The sequence below is a fragment of the Diplotaxodon limnothrissa genome, linkage group LG7 (assembly GCF_057381915.1).
Source record: "Diplotaxodon limnothrissa isolate DT_005_m linkage group LG7, D_limnothrissa_male_GT1.1, whole genome shotgun sequence".
Lineage (NCBI taxonomy): Eukaryota > Metazoa > Chordata > Actinopteri > Cichliformes > Cichlidae > Diplotaxodon > Diplotaxodon limnothrissa.
In genome coordinates this window covers 28,100,465-28,128,345 of record NC_140602.1, presented here as the reverse complement: position 1 = coordinate 28,128,345, position 27,881 = coordinate 28,100,465, and the positions used below count along the sequence as shown (strand labels likewise).

At 38.3% G+C, this 27,881-nt stretch overlaps 1 protein-coding gene across 1 annotated transcript; it reads right to left on the bottom strand.

Annotated features, from left to right (window-relative positions):
- Window positions 1-232: 232 nt before the first annotated feature.
- Window positions 233-9,184, bottom strand: LOC146628435 (homeobox protein DBX1-B-like). The gene is made up of 4 exons (XM_085357834.1): window positions 8,830-9,184; window positions 8,215-8,298; window positions 3,472-3,674; window positions 233-517 (listed from the first exon to the last, which is right to left on the bottom strand). The coding sequence occupies exons 1-4, from the start codon at window positions 9,182-9,184 to the stop codon at window positions 233-235; spliced, it is 927 nt and encodes a 308-aa protein (XP_085213960.1).
- Between the last annotated feature and the right edge of the window lie 18,697 nt (window positions 9,185-27,881).

The following is a 27,881-nucleotide window of genomic DNA, read 5'->3' as shown; positions in this document are numbered from 1 at the left end:
GTGTGAGAGAATGCAACAAATACAAATACGAATGAAAGAACATTTTGTATATTTAAAGTAAAAAAAACCTACAAATATTAAATCTAAAAGTGCTCAGTATACTTTAATTAGTGTGTGCAGATATGCTATAAAGGTAATATACACAACACTGTACAAAAAATAGAGGGCAAAATGGAGAGCTAATTCATTTACTTCCATCATCTTCTAGGAATACTCCATTAATCTGAATCTCTTATAAAACTGTGATTTCTTCACTGTCTGACTGTGACAGTTCTGATTGTTTGCCTGACTCTGATAGAGTCGAAGGGTTACGATGATGACAACAGAGATGCGACTCGTGGTTGTATGGTGCAATCCTGCTCAGCCTGTGGCTGTATGTGCTGCCCACATCAGTGAGATCTGGGTGGGGATTGGTTTTGGTGGGGAGGGTTTGCTGCCGACAGCCGCCCGTTGACAGCAGCTCCCTCTCCTTGGAGTTTCTCCATTTCATCCTGCGGTTTTGGAACCAGATTTTCACCTTCACATGACACAAAAAATAGGTTAACATCAAGTAGAAAATATCTCTGTGATTCAAGTTTGAACTACTAATGGTGGCCAGCTGGTAAGTTCCTGCTCTTTCAGTATTTAATGTATACTTTTTTTCATATGTAGCAGCAAACCAAAGAAAAGAACCAAACCATATTCCGTACTTCTCTTTTCTCTGATTTATTTCCCCTCACCCTCCTACAGGCCAGAAAGATAACAGACTCTCCCTGAGCAGATAATATTCTATGAGCAAATAGTTGGCAACAGTGGAGAGAACCTACACCACTTTAAAAGAAATTTAAATAAAGGAGAGACCGTAGGTTTTTTATTTATTATGTACTGTACATCCATCCATTTTCTACAACTTATCTGGGTTTGTGTTTGCAATCACCTTAAACAGAGAATCCTAAACTTCCATAACCCCAGTCACCTCTTCAAGTGGTTTCACAGCCAGTCTAGAAATACAATCTCTCCAGCGAGACCTGGATCTGCCTCAGGACCTCCTTTCCGTAGGGTATGGCTGAAACAGCTTACCTAGGAGGAGTCAAGGAATCATCCTTTTTGATGTGGAAGAGCAGCTGCTCTACTCTTCACCTTCTCTTAAGGGACAGCCCAGCCACCCTTTGTAGGAAACTACACTTGTATCCACAACCTCATTCTTTCTCTCCGAGTTCATGAGCTTATGATTACAGTTGAGGGTAGGAGCATAAACTGACTGGTAAATCAACAGCTTCACCTTTAAACTAAGGTCTCTTTGCACCACAACACATTAGTACAGCCTGTGCAGAGCCAATCCATCTGTTAGTCTCATGCTTCACTCTACCCTCACTTGTGAACAACACCCCAAGATTCCTAAAATTTGAACAAATACTTTTCTAAGTAGGCTGAGGAATGTGATCTCCCTGTAATTTGAGCACACCCTCCAGTACCCTTCCTTTAAAAAGGGGGACCAACATCCCAGTATGCCCATCCATAGCCACCGCTTCAGACCTGCACACAGCATTGGGAAGACATGTCAACCAGGACAGCCACACAACATCCCGAGATTTAAAGAAGTCTGGGCAAACATCATCTATCCCAGGGGCCCTGTTACTGAGCAGTTGATCAACTAAATTTGTGGCATCACTCCCAGTAAGAGGCCACTATTCCCCTTCATCCACAGACTCTGCTTCTATTACACATATCTTGACACTGGGATTGAGGAGATCCTTAGTGTGTTTCTTCCACCACTTTACTATATCCTCAGTTGAGGTCAGTAGCGTCCCCAGGACAGTTGTATTAAGTGTGAGTAGAGCACCAGTTCCCCCTTCTGAGTTGTCTGAAAGTTTGCCAGAATTGCTTTGAGGTCGACCAAAAGTATTTTTCCATGGTCTACCGAAACTTCTCCCACATCTGATTTTTCGCATCAGCCACTGCCAGAGCTGAACTCCACTTAGCTTGCAGCTACCTCTACAGACCCACAGTCTAACCAAGCCCAATCCTTCTTCAGCCTAAAAGCTCCCTTCACCTCCACTGTCCACCACCTGATTCTCAGATTATCACAATGATAGTCACTAGCAACAGTGCAGCTGCAACTCCTTGGCAATAGAGGTGTGGAACATGCTCCACCCAGACATTGAGTCTGGGTGGAGCATGACCCTGGCAGTGCTTTGATTGCATTCAGGCTGAAATGAAAAATATGTACATATCTAAGATATGTACATGAAGGTTCTCAGTCATCCAGTTCATCGTAGTCTAACTTCTTTAAGTTGTTTGAAGATGTTTCACCTCTCATCCGAGAAGCTTCTTGAGTTCTAGGGTCAAATGGTGGAAAGTCCCAGATTTAAACCCCATGAAGGTGGCTCTTCTATGTTGTGCCATGCGCTTGTGAAGTGGCTGTTTTGTTTCTCCAATGTAGAAGTCAGGGCATTCTGGACAAAACTCCAAAACACAAACTGCGAGGAATGCCCAGACCTCTACATTGAAGAAACAAAACAGCCACTTCACAAGCGCATGGCACAACATAGAAGAGCCACCTTTATGGGGTTTAAATCTGGGACTCTCCACCATTTGACCCTAGAACTCAAGAAGCTTCTCGGATGAGAGGTGAAACGTCTTCAAGCAACTTAAAGAAGTCCAGACGCTTTTCTCTCCAAGCTCCTTAGACTACGATGACCTGGATGACTGAGAACCTTCACAGACACATTTTTTTCATTATTGTGATTATTATAATAATTATCCTATGAGTTTCATTTTGCATTATTCAGAAATATCAATATATACCATTGATCAATGGTCATAACAATTTGCATATTATTGATCAAGGAACTGACCTCACAGCCCATTGTTCGCCACTGGTGCTAGTTTCAGTCATTATGCAAATGCAGTGTTTAAAAGGTTGGGGAAACCTGCAGTCAGCTGAGACTGAAGAAGTCACTTGGATGAATGATGAAAGTTTCTCCCACTGAAAACGCTACGTCCAGATGAACAGAATCAACTTCTTGGGATAAGATTTATTGTTATGCATGTTTTTATTTTATACAGTGTCAAATGAATAACTAAAAAAAACTACTAAAACTAGAACTTGAACCACTGTTCCCACATAAACATGTTTTAATAGCACAAATACCATTTACTGAAATTTGTAATCATCTCATAACCTTTATCACTATTCCAAAGAAAATAACTTTGGCATCTAGTCTAAGGAGCTTGGAAAGAAAAGCATCTGGACTTCTTTAAGTTTCTTGAAGATGCTCCGGATGTTTTTCTTTCCAAGCTCCTTAGACTACAATGCCCTGGATGACTGAGAACCTTTACAGACAACTTTTGCATGTCTTCCAAAAATATAATCAACCGAGTGTTAATTTTTTTTTTACTATTGTACAAGATTCCTCATGGCCATGACTGAATAAATAAATGTCAAATCACAGTGTTAGTAATGGTCCAAAACCATGATGTGGTGTGTACCTGGGTGTCTTTAAGATCCAGTTTACTGGCAAGCTTCTTCCTGTCTGGTTTGCTAATATATTTTTGCTTCTCGAAGGTTCTCTCCAAACCTTTTCTTTGGAGGTCTGAGAACACAGCCCGCCGCAGCATGCCCCTCCTGGGCTTCCCTCTGGGGCTTAGGGGCCATGAAAATGTTCCTGGGACAGGAACCACAGAGGCAGAGGCTAGATGGACAAAACATAAGAGAAACAGGAGATTTTAAGAGTCGGGCAATGATTGGGTAGTCTCGACATCTAAAAGAAAAAAAATGCAACAAGAAAATGGGAGTGCAACAGGCTGTTTTACAGCTGATCAAAAGTTTAAGATCACATGCCTTTTTTTGAGCACGTGGTCCTAAACTTTTCATCAGTGGTAAAACAGCATATTTCAGTTTAAGGGTTGTTTTCAATAAATTGCATGCTCAAAAAAATGTTTTGTCTCACTCCAATTTCTTCTTGTTGCATGTCGAAGCTCAACTTGGAAACTTGTTAACGTCCAACCATGCAAAATATGATTTTTTGCCATTTTTCAAATGTTTTTAAACTTTTGACCGGGACTGCATAATGCACAGAGGCTCTTGACTTATAATAATGTTCTATGCAGTCCTGTGGAAAGTTATATATTTAAAATATATATATATTATACATTATATTTTCCTCTCTGATTACTCTGGTACAAAATGACCGAATTACTTTACCTTAAATTAACACACTCCCGGAAGAACACAGTAAGAGAATTCCAGATAAAACTTTTAAATTCAACATACAAATTAACCTTTGACCTGCCATCGGGTTTTATTACGTGCTGTCGGGGAAAATTTCAAGTCTTCTTCATGCAGATGACTAGTCTCAGGTCTGAGATCAGCAGCTTTCTTAAAACACCAAACTAAGTAATTACTTACGCTCCTATATAGTGACACAGTTACATGGATGATTAATCCCTTTGACTCTTTGTTTTTAATGTTATCAATAAAACAATTGCAGCTTTCACTGACAGCACGCAATGTGGTACTTTAGTCTTTACACTTTTTAAAAGTTAGAATACAAAGTGAACATATAGGAAGATTTGTCTGTTGTCACTGGGTGATGCTGAGGTCTGAATCTGAGGGTAGCTCCTCAGAGCACTGCACATGTAACGTTGTAAACAATACCTCATTAAGAATAATCCAAACGTGGTTTCAAATATTCAGGTAAAAAAAAAAACTCTTTAAAAAAATCTATAAATAAAACTACAGAATCTGTGCTGTAAAATTCATCAGAGGAAAAATTCAACATAGATTTTGACTACATAAATATTAGGCACTGCTATTTTAATCCAGCTTCTTTTACTTTGTATACATAAGCTGTGTTAGTGACAAACTGAGATATCAGAACCTAGAACTTATTTTACGGGCAGTTTGAGTGAACAATACTACAGAAACATTTTCAGTCCTCAGTTATTCATCTTCCGTTAAAACTATGTTAAATCCGCCGTTAATGGGGGTTGTTGAAGTGTAGGCTTTTTAAATGTGGTGTTACTGTGCTTACAGATGTGGAGAGTGAGAAAAGATGCTGCTGTTTGCACATATTTAATAATAACCTCTGCACAGGAGCTGAACAAGAGTCCAGCTTGTTGCTCTTACAGTATAATACTCATAAAAAAAACAGAGTAATGGTAATTAGTTAGTGACTGAATAGACCAGTGACATTTCTCTGTTTCTTATAAAGACCATTTCAATGTCTCATCTTCAGCTACTGGACTGAACCTACTTCAGTTCATTACAGTCAGAGCAGCAGAGCAAATGTCTGAACTACAGCACTGACTTTAACGAGCCTTCAAGTTCACAGTGGTTTCTTGTTTCAAGTCAAGGAGGTGATGTGAAAAGAGAAAACCATCTCCGAATTGAGGAGGGGGCCTAAGGGTACATCTTTTGTCATTGTATTACAACTACCAACAAAATAAAATCAACTACTAACATTTAAAAATCAAGTGCCCTCATGCAGTTATGTGAATAAGAGCATGTAAAATCTCAGCTGGTGTCATAGCCTTTGGATGGGTCAGAACTCGTTACCCAGAAAAATTAGGTTTTGTAAACTGTAAAAGGGCATTTTTAAAATTAAATAATGATTGTCTACTAAATAATATATAATGAGTAGAATAATAGATAATGAGGAGAAAGAAGAAGAAAAACAAACCAAACAAAAACACACGAGACTTCAACTTTAGTATTGTGGTATAAAGGCACGTGTATTTGTGCTATCACCACTCCATGTGCTCCTCTGAAATTCAGATGGTTGGTACTAACAACCAATGCAACTTAGCTGGAAGACTTGTCGGCTTTATGACAAAGGAATGTTGTGTACCAGAACTGCAATTGTGTAACGGTGTACTGTTTTTATGTATTATGGTAAACTGACTGTTTATTATATAGCACTTTTCTACCTAAGCACTCAAAGCACTTGAGCACAAAATGCCTCGTTCACCCATTCATACCGGCAATTTTTCCCATGCTTAAGTGTTTTCTATCTAACATTCACACAGCCAGATGGAAGAATCAGAGAACAACTTCGGGTTAGTATCTTGCCCAAGGATATTTAGCATGCAAACTGGATCAGCCAGGGATCAAACCACCAACCTTTCGATTAGTAGATGACCTGCTCTACCTCCTGAGCTACAGCCAACCCGATCATTATGTAACTCAAGTTCATGCATGCATTTTGGGTTATTTAGACCAAAATACTCAATTTTGCTCTACAAGGGCCTGATATCCACTTACAAGGACATTATACTGACACTGTTCTATCAAAATTTTAAACAAATATCCTCATATGTGGCTCTTATTTGTCTTAAAAACCAAAATAAGGTGAAAAAAAATCTGGTAATTCTTTGTTTTTACAAATATATGCCCAAATATCAAAGAGAAATTAAAAATGCATGCAGTGGAAGAGTTCAGGTCTTAGGAGGTTAAGGCTTTTTGGACCATTAGACAGCTAACGTGTTGTAAAAAAAAACCAACACAAACTCCCAAGTTTTCCAGCTCTAAACTTGCCTTATAATGGATTTACACACTAAACATGTTGCATTTCTGTTGAAAATTCATCCTAAAAAAAGTTCGACATTAACCGATGATGGTCCTGGTGCTGATGTTTTCAAAAAAGGAAAGAAAAGTAAAAAGCAGAGATTTTGCGTTCATCCTGTTCTGGAATTCTCATGAGAAGGCAGCAGCAGTTGAAAATGTCATAGTTTGATGCAGGAGTTGAAGGTGTATCAAAGCCGCTTTCACACATATTTCAGGACGCCAATGGGGCAGTTTGAGCCTTTGTTGGCAGAGTTCAGACCACATCTGAGGAGGCAGAGAAATCATTTCGGAGACCCAGAGTATCATCTAGCAGTGTGTCTGAAGTAAAATAGTATTGGAAATGCCGCACATTTCCATTTCCTTTTTTTTTTTTTTTGTCCAGTGAAATTACACAGTCGGTGTGAATGGCTGCATTAAAGGGTGTCTCCTTTTAAGTGTACTGCTGAAAAGGAATAAACTGACACATGTGGCTTTGAGGCAGTTTTATTAATTTGCAACCAGTTTGCTACATGTGTCAGTTGGTCTTTTTTAGCAAAACAATTAAAAGTAAATTCATCAGTCACTCAGTATCATCTGATATCATTGTAGTATCTGGATGCACATAACTAAGCTGGCTTGTTAGCTTGGGCAAAGAGTGTAACAGGGGAATGAGTGCTAGTGCAGCGCCACTGCATTGGTGTGTTATAGTAGAGAGAGATTTGATGAAGCTGTCAATAGACTAGTCAGTCTATGTTGCTACCCTAACTTAAGACCAGACACTGTGGGTAATAATTAAAATAATATGATTGTGTGTACATGCATCAGAGATTAGTTTCACATTTGGAGAAAAGGGTGAGGAACTTTGTCATTTGAAGGTCAGATCAGAGCCACTGTTTCTCTACACTGAAAGGAACCAGCTCTAATGATTGAGGCATCTGAATCTGGCCTACCTCTTTAATTTAATTAATACCATCTTTATTACTCAAAATAAATGAAAGAAGGGATACATTACATTAAATTAAACTGAATAAACAAAAGACACCAATTCTGTGTGAATAAAATCAATTACATATTATTAGCACAAATATTTGGTGCCATCATTTTAATTTAAAGCCTTCTTATTTTAGTTGGCTATAACTGATTGTATAAGATTATACTCCCAAATGTTACAGGGAAGAATTCTCCATGAATAACTGAGGTGTTCTAAAATCTTTCATCTCTGCATCACAGTATCTTGGAAAATGGATGTGATATTTCCATAGGTAAATATCAGCCTGATATCAGTTAACTACAAAACTATATGTCAACATCTCTAATGTTAAATAATTTCTTTGGAGGCGCCGATGCCAAAGGATCATGAAATGCAAAAAATCCAGGCCCATTATTTTCCAGGCATTTCATTTCATTTAGTGTCTGTTTGTAGCCATATGATGTGCGTGTGAATATGGTAACAAAGTGAATGCATTTCTTTTCTCACTGAACAATCAAAACACTTTAAGTGGACATCAAGTATCCTTTAGTTAGAGCCCATCAGAAAGTAAATGTGATTATGAGTCAAGAGTCAAAGTCATGTTTTCTCCCTTATATCTTCAAATCACACACATTATATAGTAGTTTACAAGCTGCAAAAATCAAAATCAAAAATCCTTTGTTTAAAAAGACAACATAAACATTCCTAGTCCACCTACCTGTGAAATCAGAGGCTCTGATGTAAGGATAAAGGCTTCTGTCTAAAAAAGGCAGAGAGAGCGACTTTGTCTGAAGATTCTGGACTGGAAACAGAAAACAGATTCGCATCCACAGGCAGATTAGGATTTTAACATGAAAAGAGATATATATACACAGATGACTGTTAATAGCAGTGCCACTGAAAGGGCAGCTCAGATCTAACCTCATCAGACGACTGTATTGGACGATTGGTGTTCACGTGTCCATTGCTTAACTTTTATTAAATTGGTTAAAAGTTAAAAACTTAGCTTTTACTTTTGAATGAAGGCCTGAATTCGTCACCGCTACTTTCACCATTTTTTTTAACTTTTAATTACGTGGTAGTGAAATACACTGCTAATTGTTTGTAGAAATTAAAAAAAATCATAAGACAATAATAATAAACAATATTTTTATGCTAATTCATTCACTAACAGCACTTTTCAAGTCTCCGATAAGTCAATACAGATCGCTGTGTGTGTGTGTGTGTGTGTGTGTGTGTGTGTGTGTGTGTGTGTGTGTGTGTGTGTGTGTGTAAATGTATGTTAAATTTATGGAGAGAGGGGCAGAGAAAGAGATCGGTATCAGAAACTCACGACTCCATGTAGAAGGTGCCAGGATCGTACCGACGCCGAACTTCAGGTAGTCCGGGCTGGCTGCGTACACAGATCCGGGGCTGCTGCGGCTGAGTTGACCGGATGTCTCCGTGCTTGGTTCTGTTGTACGTGGAAAGGACCTTGACCCCGCACTGAACGGCAGAATGTCTCCGGAACTAAGGGACGAGAAAGTTCGATGTATGTAGTCGACATGTTGGCTTATGTGATCTTCTACCAGAAAGCCGGTTCCTCTTTCCTGAGCCGCCGATTCGCTCAGTGACGCGGAGAGAGTAGCAGGGACACGCAGGAAACCCGGGTAAAGAGTAGGCGACAGAGCAGCGCAGGGAAACATCATAGTTGTCCGAACAAAATTCCTGTTGTCCAGCAGAGATTTCTTCAGGAGAAATAGGGAAGTCCAGCGACCTGCTCGGTGGCTCTTCGTCCTCGTAGGGTTTTATACCGATTCCACAAACAAAAAGGCACACACTTGTGCACGAACGTGTGCGCGCGGACAAGTTCAACCCTCAGCCCATCTCTCTGCCTCATTGGAGAGTTTACACCCTTTATGGGAGTGCTCAAACACCCATAAATTTCATCACAGGACCTCTAAAAATAAAACTTTTCAAATGTTATATTCCATGTTTCTCTGCTGGAGCCAGTAGAGGTTACAACTCAAGTCCAGTGTTCTTGATGTCAGGGTATTACTAATGCACTCACGCCTGCGCCAACATCTACACAGTGGCTTGTAATTGATAAATAAGATGTCCCCACAAAAAAGGAGATGAAGAGGCATATCTGTTATTCAGTTTCGGGACACATTTTACCTGTAAGCATTAGCCAGGAAAAATGCAGATTGTTCTGTTAATGCAGGCCATTGCTGTGAAGTAACAAAAAAGAAAAAAGAAGAAAAAAGTGTTGGTTTGTTCTCTAAACAGCCTAAAAATGTTACCTTTTTGGACTAGATTGTTAGAGAATATTAGCTAATTTTACCTTTCTGAGCTGAATGTCTGCTGGTGTATGTTAGTTGCAAGCCAGGAGCTCATGTAACATCTCAGTTTCCTATTCTGGTCCAACAATCATGGTTGTTTGTTTACAGTACAGGAGCGCTATAGAGAGCAAATCAAAGGCATGTTACCGTCAATGGCCGACAGCAGACTATATTCAGTTAGAACATTGTTATAAAGTGATTATAAATCAACTTTTGTTGGGTTGTAAATTCTGTTTCACCATTACATTTACATTTTGGTGACAGCTATAATTAAAGTAAAATGAGCTGTGTTTATATTGTTAAGAGACAGAGAAAAATATCCTCTCATCTGCTTTGGTACAAATTGTTCTTTAACTTAGTTTGGAAAAAACAACATAATCAACATGATTGAGCCTTTTTTAAAGCCTCTTGCAGCTTTTGCATTTAGACTTATGATCCGAATGCACTGTTGTGCCAAACACGTTTTTCCAAGAAACACTCTATAAACTCTCCTTGCTTTTGTTTTTCTTTTATTTATCTATTTATGTATTATTTATGTTATTATTATTTACATTGATGCATGTGGAAAATAACAATGTCAGAGCTGAAAAAAGACAGAAAGAAAAAAGAAAGTGGATGAAAAAAGAAGAAATACCATAAGAAAAAAAGCACAACGGGTCACCAACCTCTGACCCTGTGCGAAAAAACATAAAATAAACAAACAGCACCTGGAAGAGAAAAAAATGCAAATAAACAAATCAGCAGTCTTGTTGTGTTTTGTGTGTGTGTGTCATGAAATTTACTTGATAATGAGGTTAACAACATCTGACTACACTGTGACTTGATAAGCCAACGGGGCTACAGTGTTTCTTCAGAACCCCTAGCAACAATGAAATCCTAAAGCAAACAATTCAGTTCAGTTTTATTTATATACATTGTTGCATCAAGATACTTTATATTGCAAGGTAAGATAAGGATGAAGACAGGACAAAGACATGCTGTGGAAGACAAGAAAACACTGTCTCTCCACCTCGTTCCTCTGTTATCCTGGTTTGTGTGTGTGCATGTGTGTCTGTGTGTGCTAGTTTTTGTGCAGTGGCGGAACTTTTTGAAATTTTTGTTACATACACCTGCTGGCAATCACACACCTGCCTGCAATGACCCTGTCAAGAGCCATTATTTAAGGGAGTGGCTGAGCAGCAGACAAATTGGATTATGGAATGATTTACAAATTGTAAATACCAACTGAGCTGCACCATTTTGGAGAAGAATCACTGGCACTCAGGAGTAGGGACTGAATCAATTTTTAAGTATAGATGCATTTTGTCATAAAGGTCAGAATCTCAGTCTAAAGCTCACAAAACTATTTCAACAACCGCCAAAGAGCTAAAACAGCAAATGAGAGCAGGTAAACAGATTTCACGAAAAGCTCCTTAGACTAAGGACGACTGAGAACCTTCACAGACATAAAATAAACATCTTACTATAAAATCCTCACTTACTATTGTCCAGCCCCATGAATTTCTATCAACCAGAAGACAGTGTACAAATGTTCTTGGCATATTGAATTCATACAATAAAATCAAAACTTGACCAAAGCACTTAGCTCATGTTACTGACAAATATGAGAAATTCTTGCCTCAGTGTCTCCATCACACTTGTGACACAGGGCACGCTCACTGAATGCTCATTTGTAGATTGGTCATGGGAGCTCAGACCAGCACATCACTGTGCTAACAGTCTTTCACATTATAAAAGCTTTCATTCTTCTATTCACAGCCCATTTTGCACTAATCATATTGGAGTCTCAACATTCTACAGCCCTTCAGCAGGAGGCTTAACACACCTGGTAGGTTGTTTAGAGGGGTGCTTGTAAATGCCTGAGATTAAAAGGGGTGAAAACACAAGCCAAGCTCTACTGGGGAAATGAGGAGGGGGATGAAAAAAGTAATCAGATTACAGTAACGCGTTACTGCCCATCTCTGCCAAAGACATCCTGGTAAAAAATAATTTGGACATCAGAAATCACAAGTAAACAGTTTAGTATACATTACAGATGAGTGGTGGTCAATTACTTTGATTCTGTGTGGTGAGAAATACAGTATTGTTTATTTGTTAAATCATAAAAAAATTATTTTGCTAAAACTTCAGACACTTTTGCAAGGCTCACAGCCAGAGCACTGTGTCGTGGTCCTGGGTCGTTGCCCCAGCGTTTCTGTGTTTGGACTATTGGGGGGTTTTGATTCTGAGTCTGAGGTCTGAGTTCCAGTTTTGGGTTCTCTGCATAGTTCTAATGTCTTAGTGTTTTATCATTTGTTTTTTGTTGTTTGGCTTTTACTCTGTGCTTAGCATTTAAATTTCAGCCCTCCTTAGTTTTAGCTTTCTGGGTTCTGTTTTTGGTGTTAATTTGATGATATCCACTGTGCTTTCTTGTCAAGTTTTTTGTCTGTTAGCGATTCTGAGTTTAGTTACTTGCTGTTTGGAGACATGTTCCCGCTCCTGAAATTCAGATAATTTATCTCCAAGTCTTTAGACTGTAGGAGAAAGCTGGAGTACCCAAACATGCAAACTTTGCACTCCACACTGCCCCCGGCCAGATAGCTACTTTAGTCAGTATTTTCAAATAAATATAAATTTAACAAAGCAAATAAACAACTTTGATAAGAGTCATTAGATGATGGTTTCAAGATTGCTTTCCTAGATTGCTTTTGTTGCCTGCTGTGTAAACCAAAAAAGGGATTGCATTTGCCAAAAGGCAATCTTATTCTCACTCTCAAATGCTGCGGTTTTGTGGTGATTACCTGTGTTGCCTCACAGCAAGAAGGCCAACCAGCTGTGGGCTATATGTGTGGACATTGTTGGTTCTCACTGTGCCTGTGTGGGTTTCCTCTGGGTGTTCTGATTTCCTCCCACAGTCCCAAACACATTCATGTTAGATTAAGTGATTCTAAATCGGTCAGAGATGTGAGCTAGATAAAACACTTGAAGTCAGTTGGGTCACGTGACAGTAGTGTATAGCGGTGTATAGAATAAAGCAGTGTATGGTTAAAAATGTGACTGCTCAGGTGACCATGTGTTGCAGAAAAAAATGCAGTGGCTTGGGTTCGACTCCAATCTGAGACCCTCTGCTCTGCGTATTCTTTCTTCAAAGAGCCTTTATTCAATACGGATTTGTAGAGGTGAATAAGACAAGAAAAACACTATATAAATACAAATACATTACATTAGCCAAAACTTGATTGGTAACTAGAAGTCTGACTACAAGTTGACTATAAATGCAAACTAGAATGATCCCAGCACTATAGATCCTACCTCTTGTCTGCAGGTTTGCCATATTCATATGCAGATATCCATTTATAGAGATTATTATTATTGTTGCCATGGTGCCAGGTCTCTCTTGGAAATGAGATTTTTAATCTCAATGAGATTTTTTACCTGGATAAATAAAGGATTAATAAATTATTGTTAAGGAAACTTAACCCAAGCGTATTAGATGGATGTGGCCATAATATTTATGGAAAGACTGACAAATCTATGAATGTAAAGACTAAATGGAGGTCAGGGGATTTCTTGAAAATAAGAAGAGAAAGAAAAAATAAAATGCAGGGCATCACAAATTTACATGAAGGCTAAAACACCAATAATTACACAACTTTGAATAAAATGTAACTGTACTTAATGCAGGATCAGTCAGAGGTAAAATTATATTTACAAGTGTACATGAGATATATGTACAATATAGCATGACGAGTGGGTACATCAACACTAACAAACATTTGGCTAGCATACCAAAAGGACAAAATTCTTACCAAAGATTTAGGAACCCTTCAGTTGTATAACTTATACAATAACTTTTCACAATTTACATGATTAGATGCTTTAAGAGGCGTCAATAAAACACATAAAAATTGTGGCATTGCGCCTGTTATACAAATCCCCAATCTCCTTCAAGGCAAAAATACACGTCTGCTTAGATTTAAAACTGAACTGGTTATCAGAGGTTAAGACAAAATGTTCTATTCTGTTTAAAATAGTCCTTTAAAAGACCTTTGACAAAATACTAGATAGTGTTATAGGCCAATAATTATCCCTGTTGTTTATTTTGCCAGTTTTTTCTTTTACCTTGGGCACTAACATAGGCGATAGAATTGAATCGGGCAGAATTCCATGTACTAAGAACCAGTAAAACAAAGTTTTCTACTGGCAAATTTTAAATGTTCAGCAGATATCTTATCCATCCCCAAGCCTTATTGCCTTTTAATGTTCTAATTGCATCATAAATTTCTTGTGAAGAGACTATAACATCTTCCTTATTATCAGTTTCACCCACTCAATGATCTTTGATTAGTGGTTGCTGATCAAAGGTCATGACAATTTGAATATTAATGATCAAGAAACTGACCTCAGAGCCCATTGTTCTTTCATTCATTCAGTCATTGTGCAAAGGTACTGTTTATAAGGTTGGGGAAGCCTGCAGTCAGTTGAGGCTGAAAAAGTCACTTGGATGAGTGATGAAACATTTCTCCCACTGAAGTCCAGATGAACAGAATCACATTTTTGGAATAAATAAGGATTAAATGCAGAGTGGTAATCTCAGCACCCTGGACCTATTGCAGCATAACTAAGGGAGGATTCATTGCCACCTGGTCAAGCCCTAACTAGAGAGGCTGTCTGTCTCCTGAATCCAAACTGGAAGCTGGTCCCATAGAAGAGTGGCCTGAGACTTGAAGGCTCTGCCCCCATTCTACTTTTAAATACTCTAGAAGTGGGTGCTGGTTTAGTCAGTGGAATGAACGGGTGACCATACGCCGTACGGTGGTAGAGCACTAGCCCTGGGTTTGAGTCTGACCTGCCGCCCTTGGCTGCATGTCTTTCTCTCTTTCTCTCTGCTTTCCCATCCTTCTACACGGTTCCTATCAAATGGCAAAAAGTACTCTAGGAACCACATAATGAATTACTTTAAGTAATAATTAAATCTTGTGGTTTCCTCACAGCAAAGTAGGAGCAGTATTGCAAAGTAAATCAGTCTTTATAACCCATCTCCTCACAACTGCTCTTTATAAATTCTTTGATAATGCAGTACTAAATTGTCATCAGTTTTTAATCATCTCACAGCCCAAACCTGATTTCCTGCGAAATGTGCCCACTGATTGAACAGAAAGACAAACATTTTCCACATATACAACAGTTCCTGTCTTAGTGCTCTGTGCATATTTTTATAAATGGCTAATAACTTCTCCAGCTGGCTTGGCCCCTTTGAGTAGTTCACAGTGAATCCAGGCCTCTGGACAAGGTGCGTCCTTGTCCAGAGGCCTGGATTAAGCTAGGCTGAGGGGTTGAGTATAGACTTGAGGGCTATGACTCAGAGCTAGCTGCGGAGAAGAGAGCAAGGTCAGTGCTAGGCTTGAAGATGAATGCAGCTAGTCTTATTTCTTAGACATTCTGAATACAAGGACGCCAATGCAGCACTCCGTGGATAGCAGGTATTGAGGCGGGCCACGCTACATAATTGGATTGAATGCTGGCCATGGTATTTATGTCACTTCTTGTTTTGTCAATCTCATAACAGGCATGGCAATGGCGTGGGGATTTGAATGGAAAGAAAAGAACAAAGCATTATTTAATTCACATTTAATTCTCACTCATACAATTTTAAGAGCTGGTGTTATTTGCATAACAGGGGAAAAAGGACTCTGCCTTTTCAGTAGCTAGGCTAATATATGCATATGCTGAGGGACAAGCGTTCTCACATGGATCAGCACACAGAGAGATTGTGTTGCTCATGTATATTGCTTTTTATCTACAGATTACTACAGATCTAAAGAGCTCTACATTTTTGGTTTTCCACAGTGAACAAATACAAAACTATTTTGCCAAAGAAATTCTGTCTTAATAGAAAAAAAATCACTTTCAAATATTTAGCAACAGTTATTGAAATCATACAAAAAATAACATTTATAAAGGAAATTAAGATTAAATTTGTTTTGAAGATTAAAAGACTGAATGAAAACACAAGCACGCGTTTTCTGACATTAATTTTGTAACAAAAGGCCTGAAACAGTTAATATTTACAGTAAAATACTCACATTAAGAACAGATATAAAGCATTTATATGACAAATTTGCAGCAGTATGCAAAGAGTCTTCACAGAAACATTAACCAAGACCCAGAGACACCCATGAGAGACACAGGGATGTCTCTGGGTTAGGGATTCAAAACCACAACAGAAACAATATGAAGGACTCAAAAAAGAAAGACCTAAGAAAAAACTTGTCAGTGTCAGAAAATACACAGTACCTGTTATATTAATCAGGCACACCCCCTCTCTTTTGCTGTATCCCCACCCCTATGAAAAAAATTTGGAGGCACCCCACCAGACACTGCAGATTAGGACTTTAGATTTAGGTAAAGTCAGTGGGTCAGTATATATTTGCGCTTTATATTTAACCCTCTCGAGGCAGGCGTTGCCGATTTGCAACAGTTAAAAACTAACAACCTGATTACCCCACATACATATTTTATGAGTTTTCTTTACTCAGAAGTACCACTGCAGGTCTTGGTTGTGCATTAACATCAAAAAGTTTAATTTGAGCCTGAGAGGGTTAAATCTCGAGGCAGCAAAGGGCTGCAAGTCGGACTCAAACTCGGGCTGCTACCTTCTGGCCATGTGGCACATGTGTGCCTGCTCACCTGCTGAACTAAACTGGTGCCAACATAAACGCTTTAATAGACTTTACATTCATGACAAAAAAACTTCAAACTTTCAAACCACTTTGTTGTTACTGAAAAGAAAGGGAACACATCTGAGATTTCTTCTTTCCATGTATTTAACTTATATTATAAATGCAGATGAACAGGCTGTAAAAAGATGATAAAATTCTGATCATTATCCACAGTGTCACCTGGATAATTCGGATTATTTGAACACTTATTCAAGTAAAAATGACAGACACTACTATTAGCTATATAAAAGAAAGGAAAATCAACAGCTTCAAAACTACAGACTTCCACTGACACCCCAGTTTTAAGCATCATAGACAGCGTACTTTTTTCTTAGTATGTCTTTTGTCTTTATGAGAAAACATTACACTGTCACATGAGATATTTGATGACACAGAACTTAATCTTTTCAGATGGAGCCTGGGAAAAAAACAAAATAAATTGACTGATTAATTTTGGACTAAACTATGGCAAGAGTTGTTTTTGGGGGTTTTTTTGTTTTTTTTTAAAGTTTAGTTACAGGTTTGTATGTTTTTTATGTTTTTAAACAGAAATCCCACCAAGAGTTTCCTTATCATCAAAAATAAATCTTTCATTTGTGAAAGGGGGATGTTTTAATAACTTTTGATAAGTGAAAAAATAAAGATTTCATTAAGTCCTTGGTTTCTTTCTGTCATTGGCTCATTATTGCAATAGTGTTCATAGCACCAACAAAACAGGCAGAATTTTTTGCCCTTCTGTGAAGTGGCACAGATGATTTTACTAAATATATTAAAATTGCATTTCATTTGAAATATTTAGTAAAATCATCTGGGCATATCTCAGGATCTGCCATGTATTAAAATGGTATTTCATTTGAGGGGCAACACAGTGGTTCAACCTAACTACCCCACTGACTCCAAGCTCCTTTATCTCAGCCATATAATGTTTGTGTACTGTGTTAATGTGTTGTGTTAGAATAATCACCCAGTCGGTTATTCCAACAAACAGATTTTCCTTTGAATTTGTAGGCTTGGATTTTCTTGGAAATAACCTTACATTTACATCTAAATACAAAGTATTGTTGTGATAATTATAGTAAAACCTTCCAGAAAACAAGTTGAAAATCCAATAAAGTAATTACTTTTGTATTTTGAATACAGGTTACAAAGCAGAAGATCTCTTCTGAGCACTGAAAATCATCTCCTCAAGCCCCCATGGCTCTTTCTAAAATGTCCCATGCCCACCTCTTTCACTCAGAACTAATCCCACCTTTGATTTTAACTTCATGTTTCCCTTTTGATCTGGCCATCTGTCCAAGCCTAGAAGGACTGAGGTGGGGCTGACTGAGTGACTACTCAGCTTCCCACCTCTCTCTTTTTGTTCTGTGTTGTTGTTCAGCCCTTCTGCTCCCTACATGTACATGCACATCTTAGCATATGCACAATAACCTCATATTGTGTAGGCACATATATAGCCGCATGTGTGGTTTGATCTGGTGTCCTGGTGTACAAAGGGCAGGGAACAGCTAATCCAGTCATATCCGGCCTAGTCGGAGATCTGCTCACATAATGTGACTGGACTGGAGCTTAAAATGTCTGAATTTTCAAACATAGAGCACTGACAAATGAATGTGTAATGGACACTGAGAATACAGTTATGTTAAAAAATGCATAATTTAATATTTTTAACATTTCAAATATTAAAGTAATATACAATGCCAAATGATGTAAGAAGCTAAGATTTTATGGTATAATTCAAATATTTTAATTAGTTATAAATAATAAATAAACAACTGCTATTTGGAAGGTTCAATCCTGGCCTCCTCCAACTGAAGTGGCCCAGGTGAAAGACACTGAGCACAAATTACCCAATCAAGTTTTTAAATTAACCTAAGCCCACTAACTAAAAGCATTTTGACTGTGGGAGGGAGCCAGAGTACCGTGGGAGAACATGCAAACTCCACATAGAAAGGCCCCCGCCAGATGGTGGAGTCAAAACTCAGGAGGACCTTCTTGCTGTGAGACAACAGTGCTAACCACAGCACCACCGTGCTGCCAAGATTACACTGTCATTTACAAAAAATAATAACAGTTATTAAGTATATTAAGTCTATAATATAGACTGAAAGAACCACGTTTGCTGCAAACAAATCAGCAATGTGTTAGGAAAAGCACTGTAATGCAAGATTTCTATGAATGTGTGTGCAAACATCAAGTGATTTAAAACTGCAAGTGCTGCTAACCTACAGGCTCAGGGAGGAGCGGCCATCTGCTGCGATTGGTTGGGGTGAGAGAAGGAAGACAGGATAAAGACATGATGTGGAAGAGAGACAGAGGTTAATAACAGGTATGATTCAATGCAGAGAGGTCTGTTAACACATGGTGATTGAAAAAGGTGACTGAAAAGGAAAAGGAAAAACTCCAGTCCCCCAGCAGCCTACGTCTATTGCAGCATAACTAAGGGAGGATTCAGGGTCACCTTATCCAGCCCTGACTATATGATTTAACAAAAAGTAATCTTAAAAGTAGAGATAGTGTCTGTCTCCCGAATCCAAACTGGAAGCTGGTTCCACAGAAGAGGGGCCTGAAAACTGAAGGCTCTCCCTCCCATTCTACTTTTAAATACTCTAGGAACAACAAGTAGGCCTGCAGAGCGAGAGCGAAGTGCTCTAATAGGGTGATATGGTACTACAAGGTCATTAAGATAAGATGGGGCCTGATTATTTAAGACCTTGTATGTGAGGAGCAGGATTTTGAATTCAATTCTGGATTTAACAGGAAGCCAATGAAGGGAAGCCAATACAGGAGAAATATGCTCTCTCTTTCTAGTCCCTGTCAGGACTCTTGCTGCAGCATTTGGGATCAACTGAAGGGTTTTCAGGGAGTTTTTGGACATCCTGATAATAATGAATTACAGTCGTCCAGCCTGGAAGTAATAAATGCATGAACTAGTTTTTCAGCGTCACTCTGAGACAGGATGTTTCTAATTTTAGAGATGTTGTGCACATGGAAAAAAAACAGTCTTACATATTTGTTTAATATGTGCTTTGAAGCACATGTCTTGGTCAAAAATGAAGGTTCCTCACAGTGTTACTGAAAGCCAAGGTAATGCCATCCAGAGTAAGAATCTGGTTAGATACCATATTTCTAAGATTTTTTTGAACACAGGTTTGTTATATAAAATGTACGTTGAGTTGGTTCCTGGGAAAAAACAGGCTTAAAATTACTGACCAATTACAGTTTTTCTGTATTGCTAAAACAATTTGTGAAACATCCACCCATTTTCTCAAAACCTTAAACACGAATACAAAAATCTTAATGTACATTCAGAAAACCCCAGACTTTTCTTAAAATCAAACTATCAGTTATCCTGTGTTCAAAACCAAACAATGTGTTCACATCATACACACAGTAAGTGAAAATATATTCACCACAGAACATTTGTTAGACACTACATGAAATAATTGAAGACACAGCATTCAGAGCATGTAGTTAACAGGAAATAGTTTTTGTAAGTGTATTTAACAAAAAAAACAAAAAAACATGATTAGAGTAATACGAAGAGCTGAATGTAGATAACAACAAAACAAAACAAAACCCAAATGCAAAGCACCACATCATCATGTCTTTGCACAAATGACACTCAGGACCTGTTCCCTGACCTGAAGGCACGAGTAACAAAGCCTTTCATCCACCAGAAAAATCCTTAACGTGCAGGCAGCAAGCCAAGGGGATACCAGGATACCGACCACGTCCCCAACAGGTTTATTGCCTAATTACTTGGTGTAATATGAATGGCCATAAGGGAGGTTTTTATCAGTAGGAAAAGCTGTAAAACTTGTGAAAATAAACCTATGAATGTGCTTGTGTGTGGTGATCAGCAGTTTAAACAAGTTAAGAATTATAAATGGCTTCAAGCGCACATTCAGGTCTGTCAGACTCATTTAGACACACTGAGCCATGCCTCTGTGCTACATGCACACATTTCTGCATCTCTGCCATTCAAGGACACTTTGCATATAGTTTATGTAATATTCAGTACAGAACTGTAACTTTACTCTTTTTCAAGAAAGCGATTTTTAATTCAGTGTTTTTATATGAGCCTTATTTTTAATGGATTTCCTACTACTAGGGAGAACACACATTAGGTTTAAGGCCTGGACTAGTCTGAAATCTTTTGTCACCCACAATGGAAAGTGACTGAAAATAAAAATAGGAATCACTTTATTCTGCTCCTAATTTTTAAATCCTGCACTCAGCTTTGCAGTCTCCAATATCACTGAAATGCAGTTATGGCCTGGACCACTACACTTGCTGTCTTGGAATGTCTGATTCCAGTCAGTCTTTGCATGTGATTGGCTGCATGGTGTGCCGATCAAAATAAAGTCCCACACCTGCCCTGGTCTCCCTTACTCAATTTCCCCCCAGGGTGAAGGTATCTGTTGATAATAATGTGGACTCTGGGTCCTGTTGTTAAATGAAAAGAACAAATTACACTTCTATGAAACCTTCTGCTGTTGTGTTTGAAACCTGTTGTTTTATTTAAAGTTTCCATATTACCAGGCAAGAGAGTGCTAAGTGTAATGGATCTTCAGTTTAAAATCATCTGCAGTCTAGTGTTAAAATCTTTATGGACAACATTTCATTTCCAGATAATAATGATATTTAAATTAGTGCTGTCAGCGTTAATCTCGTTAAAATGACATTAATGCCATAACCGCATTAACGCCGCAGATCTCCGTCAGCGAGTTAGCGCGCCATGTCAACTCGTTAACGCGGTTAGGTCATTAACGGGTTAGCGTCGTGCTAACTCGCTAATGGAGAGTTGCCGCGTTAATGTGGTTATGGCATTAATGTCATTTTAAAGAGATTAACGCTGACAGCACTTATTTAAAGTAACTTTGGATTTTTCAAGGACTCTGTGTCTCACCCCTTGTTCTCTCATTCTGCCTCGCGTCCCTCGCGTCCCTCACTCTCTCCTCCCTCTGTTCCCTGGCTGGGATTCATTATTTTGCGTCTCAGTGTCTGTGCGTTCCCCATGTTTCCTGTTTTACTTTGATAGTCTGCTGTCTGGTGTGCAGTATGTTCAGTTTTGCTTCCACCTGTCTCATCTGTTAGATTGTTGCCAGCTGTGTTCCCCAGGTGTTTCTTCTTTGCCCTGATTCCCTCTCATATTTTCTGTCTGCGTCTCTGTCCTATGATCTCTCTCATTCTCCGACTGTGTGTTCTGCCTGTTATTTTACTTTCTTTCACACTGGTCTTTGTATTATTACATCCAGCATCTTGATGCATGCTCAATCATCCAGGTAAGTAAATCCCAAAAAGTTGGTTCTGTTGTGCAATGACAGCTTACATGAAAAGGGAAAGACAGTCTCTGAATAGAGGAGGGAGCCTAAGGGTACACCTTTCGCCATCTTACAATGCTGTGATTGCAGCATTTCCCCAACTCTCTGTGAATGGTACTCATGGCCATCGATCAGTGAGCTTTGATCAGTGGTTGTTGATCAATGGTCATGACGATTTGCATATTAATGATCAAGGAACTGACCTCACAGCCCATTGTTCCTTCAGTGGGCTGGTTTCAGTCACTATGAAAATGTACTGTTTATAAGATTGGGCAAACCTGCAGTCAGCTGAGACTGAAGAAGTCACTTGGGTGATGATGAAACATTTCTCCCACTGAAAACGCTACGTCCAGATGAACACAATAAACTTTTTTGAGTTAAGTTCTGCTATGAGTCTGCGTTCTGGGTCCTCCAATCCTGCCCACTTCATACAGTACATAACACTCAAGTCACTACTATGCAGACTCTGGCTCCAAAAGTGCAACATGGTAGCCCACACAAATGGAAAATTTTAATATTGTAAAAAAAAATGTAAATTGTAATAGGAAGAACTGGAGTTACACCGTCACTCTTTTATATTGTCATTTGCTCATTCTTGAGGCAATGCACAAGTTAGCATGTCCTATAAAAGGACAGACAGGAATATTATACAGGTCTCTACTTTAAAAAAAAAGAAGTCTTTACTGCCATCTCAATCCATCCTAGAAAAAAAGAGGCATTTTAAAATAGAAGAAAATGAATATTTTAAGGTGCTTTTTTTGCTCTGTCCTCTCAACACTCTCCCACTCTGCAGCTGCTCGCCTGACACAAACCCCTTATGGCCTTTTAACCAAGAGTTAATTAGTCTTTTCTTTATCAATGAATGGGTTAATTGATTAATGAGAAATGGTAATGGATTTATCTGTAAACAGCCTCTCATTTGCTTTCAGCACGCTCTTCTCTTGTTGAGGTTTCCCAACACGTTAAACTTCAAGCTAAACAAAGAAGAGGGTTGTGTAGAATTTCTTGGCCCATTCTAATTAAAACTCAAGAATCCGTTTCTTTTTATTATTATTCATCTCACATCTCACTTCATTGATATTAGCCCTCTTTCACGGATTACACTCCTTCACTTGAGCCACTTTTCCCTTCATCTGTTATGCTCAGTGGCAGATGGAGTGACCTTATCCCACATTCAGAGCTCCCTTATGTCCTGACTGCTCTCAGAATAAGAGGTATTAAACACAACAAGAGAGAAAGATAGGGCTCTAATTTCAATCCCCTCCTCCTCTGCGTTTTTACATCATTATGGTATTAGCTGTGAGTGAGCGACAGAGACACCAATAAAAGGACAGAAGAATGAATGTGGGACTTCAAAGTGCAGCAGCAGAGGCAGAACTCGAGAGGAATAATCGGTCAGCTCAGCGTGGCTTAGCAGGGATTCCACAACTTATAGGAAAAACTTCAAACTAAAGAGGCGACGTGAACAGAAAGGAAACATGAAATGAGATGGAGTTTTCACTGCCGTTGTTTAAATATTGTTGACTAAAATGAATTACTTTGAAACTTTTAAGGTATAAATAATGAAAGAAAAAATACTAATATTATAATATAATATAGTATTTTTGTGTGCATTATTTATACCTGTATTTTTGGGTCTGTTAGAGGAGTTTCTTAGGACATTAGTTAGATGGGGAGAAGAGAAACGGTAGCAAGTAGCCAGTTAAAACAGATATGGGCTAATATGAGAGAAATATGGTCTCTTTTTCTAGTCCCTGTCAGTACTGTAACTACAGAATTCTGGATCAACTGAAGTCTTTTTAAGGAACTTGTAGAACAGCCTGAAAAACAATGAAGGGCAGTAGTCTGGGTTTGGTGTAATTAACTAGTTTTTCAGACAGGATGTTTCTCATTTTAGAGATATTGTGCAAATGCAAGAAAGTAGTCCTACATTTTTTTTTCAACATTATGTTTATTAAAGTTTTACATATATACATATATAAAGTACATACACAAACAAATTTACACAATAAACGAAACACAAGGTACATTCAATGAAAGCACTTGAGTCCATGAGACCTCTGACAGATTTTAAAGAATAATTTTCAGATTGCAGCATATGGTTGTGGTCCTGTACCGGGAATAGCTAGGCTGTCCCTGTCTCACACAGTAAACCAGATAGATCTTTATTCCCAATATACTGGATGTAGCGCCCCCAAATTTTCTGGAAAATTTCTTGTTTATCTTTTAGAGTATATGTAATTTTCTCTAATGGTAAACATAAAGACAATTCTCTGAACCAATGTGAAATACTTGGTTTGCCAAGACTCCTCCACGTTAGAGCTATCACTCTCTTTGCTTGTAGTATTCCCATGTTTATGAAGATTTTTTCAAAATGATCTATGTTACACCCTACAGGATATAATCCCAGTAGGAAAAGTTTGGGATCCATCACAAGTTTAATTGACAAAATCTCCTTTATCATTGCTCCAACCTCTTCCCAAAACTCCTTTATTTTTGGACATGACCATAAACAGTGGAGCAATGTGCCCTTATCTTCTTCACATCTATTACAGATATCAGGAATCTGCATATTAAATTTGTTAAGTTTTTCTGGTGTTATGTACACTCTCATCAACCAATTAAATTGTAGCAATTTTAGACGTGTGTTCCCTGTCTGTGTTTGGGCTAGCTTACATGCTCTACTCCATTGTTCCACTGTCAAGTCCTCCTGTAAGTCATACCTCCAAGCTTCAAGCTTAGCAGCAGATGAATCAGGAGAGGATGTCATCATCAAGTTATATAATTCAGATATCATCCCTCTACCACTGGGGTTTTTGGTTGGGATTTTCTCTAATGTGGACAGCGGGGGAATATGTGTAAAATCATTATGATAAGACCTGATAAAACTCCTAAACTGTAGGTATTTGAAAAAGTGCTTTCGGGGAATATTAAATTTAGAGATTAGTTGTTCAAAACTTAAAAGTCTTCCATCACCCCCGAAAGCATCCTTCACCAGTCCCAGCCCCGAGTCTGCCCACATTTTAAAACCACCGCCCGCCCTACCCGGGGCAAAATAATTGTTGCCCCAAATCGGGCTAAAAACGGAGAGGGGAGATTTTACGTTTAAATATCTTTGAGTGACATGTAAGATATAAATCATGTTTTTAACTATAGGATTAAGCGTAATGTCTTTGAGTTTAGTAGTCCTACATTTAATATTTAATATTGAATATTGAAGGGCATATTCTGATCAGAAATAACTCAAAGATTCCTGACAGTCTTACTGGAGAGCAAAGTAATGCCATCTAGAGTAAGTATCTGGCTTGATTTTACGATAACCTCAGTTTTGTCTGACTTTAAAGGCAGAAAATGAGAGGTCATCCAGCTTTTTAACTCTTTAACCCCCTAGGACCTGGCGTCCACATACTGTATGTGGACATCAAATTTTGGGTTTCCTAGACCACAATACTAAATTTTGCTCTACCATGGCCTGATATCCTCTTCTCAGAAACTACATCAGGTAAAAAGATTTGTTTTTACATTCATCAGGTCCCAATCAGCCCAAATAGCAAAGAGAAATTAAAAATGAATGCCATGAAAGAGTTCAGGTCTTAGGAGGTTAAGACATGCCTGCAATTTAACTGTAGTTTAATTGGTGTTCATTGTTTAGTCTCATATATAAATAAAGCTGGGTATCATCTGTATATGAAAATGTATCCAGTCTTTTCTAATAAACTTGATGCATGCTCAATCATCATAAGTAAATCCCAAAAAGTTGATTGTGTTCATCTGGACGTAGCGTTTTCAGTGGGAGAAATGTTTCATTACTCATCCAAGTGACTTCTTCAGTCTCAGCTGACTGCAGGTTTCCTCAACATTATAAATAGATTAACTGCTGCCTAAGTGAAAACCCTTAGTGATCCCGTATGTGTTAGGAGTATCAGAACAGTTGAGACACATTTTTTCTAAGCACCGCATCTCTGTGGCCTTCAAACCCCAAAACACGCTGCGTCAAAAATTGGTCCCTCCTGAGGATCGGGTCCCCGATTCCCCTGCAGTTTGAATCACTACATATACTTCTTATATTCCAGACAACATTTTTTCCGATGGAGCCCACTCCCAGTCTGGCATTATTTATGTACTTTATATACAGTATATACAAGTGCAGTTCAGCCTCCATAGAAAACTGAGACTATAAAATATATGTTATGATATCTGATATGATATATGATATTTTGTCAAGTTAAAAAGTTGTCTTGTGAACATATATAACATTTATCCTGAGTTTAAACAGAGTGAATCAAATTGTAATAAGATATTTAACAAAACTCTTCTCCAACTGTGTGGAGAACAGATGATGAAGTCAAACTGGAGCTGGTTATGTAGGAGGGGCCTCTATCCATTTTTCTCTCTGTTTCTTAGGAAAATAGCACTTATGATTATGGAAAAAGAATGGGATAATTGAGAGAGGTAATAGAAGAAAGAGGGGATACAGCTTTTGATTGTGAAGTGAATGATGTGAATAATAATTTGAGGTGAAAGGAATTAATTGGGCATAAGGCCAAGTAGAGGAGGGTGGAGGGTTTTTCATGATCGTCACTCTATTTCAGGGATTAAAGAGGGTGGGAAGGCATGACACAAACATGCACTTATCAATATTATAGTCATATAGAAACAATCACATGCACTGACAAGTGATACACGTATTTTAAATTAAAGTGATCACAGGTATGAAATAACACATTTGGGGTCATTAACTGTAATTTATGCAAAATATATTGTAAATGCTCTTCAAAGACTTAGATGTGGTTGGTTAGGGTCCACCTTACAATAAAAAGTGCCATGAGGCACCTGTTGTTGTGATTTGGCGCTGTATAAATAAAATAAAATTGAATTGAACTGAATTGAGTTCCCTTGCTCTCCAAGAAGCACAATTAGAAAGACATTTAAACATGAAAAATCTCCAAGTTAGGAGATATGTTGACTCCATCAGCTTCATTACCTGCGTAATCCAATACCCACCTCCTGTTTTTGACCAGCCACAGCTTTCAGCTGCAGCCTCGCCACTGCTGCTTCCAGCACAAGCTGTCCAAACCCCGCAAAGTATTTACCAGACAGTTGGAAAAGGTTTTTGAAGGTTTAACTCAATGTGTTGTGGTGATTAGACAGCAGTATTGCACTTATGCCACTGACAGCTCAAGGATAGCCTTCATGGAGTTGTTACAGGATTACACACTGAGGTGGGTACATTTTGGCGAGGCATGCCAACAGGTGTTATAATAAAATTTTCCTTGTATAATAAAAGTATTATTTCAAAAACAATATTTGGAATGTGCACTTTCATACTATGAACATTTTCCAAATTACAGGTCACTGAAGGGTTGAAATTTCTTTTGTGTTTTTTAAACCATCTTATTTTTTCAAACATTTGGAGCTCTCATGTCTTGTGAGGTATAGGTGCTAGCCACATGAAATTATTAAGAACAGAAAAACCCCAAATAGGATCACAAAGGATCATTTTTGTTTGCCCGTTGTTACCCTACTATTACCCCTTTATTACCGAGGTGTAAAAGAATTATTATAATAAAATTATTTGTTTTAATCATGAAATAGTGTCTCAAAGGCTAAATTAAAAAGACTACTTTTTCAGAAGCAATTTTCAAAGCTGGATTAAAGCCAGTAAACAGTTAAGCTAGTGTCCTGCACAGTGTTATCCCTATGGCAATTTTATTTCTGCATTTTTCTTACGTGTTTGTTTGTTTTTAAATAGCAACTATAGATGATAATATATAATTTAAAGTGTACACAAAGCTCATTATTTTCTAGGTGATCAGAAAATACTAAGGGGTCCCTCTTGTGGTACTGGGTGATATTTGCTTCAGCTTCACTGTTGCTGGATGGCTGCTCAATGAAAACACAATTCCAAATTAATGGTCATGTTTCTGTTTTTCTGCCTCAACCATCACAATTTGATGAGCCATATTTGGGGGTAGCTTGGCCATCTAATTTGTAAAATTGATAAGGCTTATGTGTCTTGCTATAGAGAAGAGAATCTAT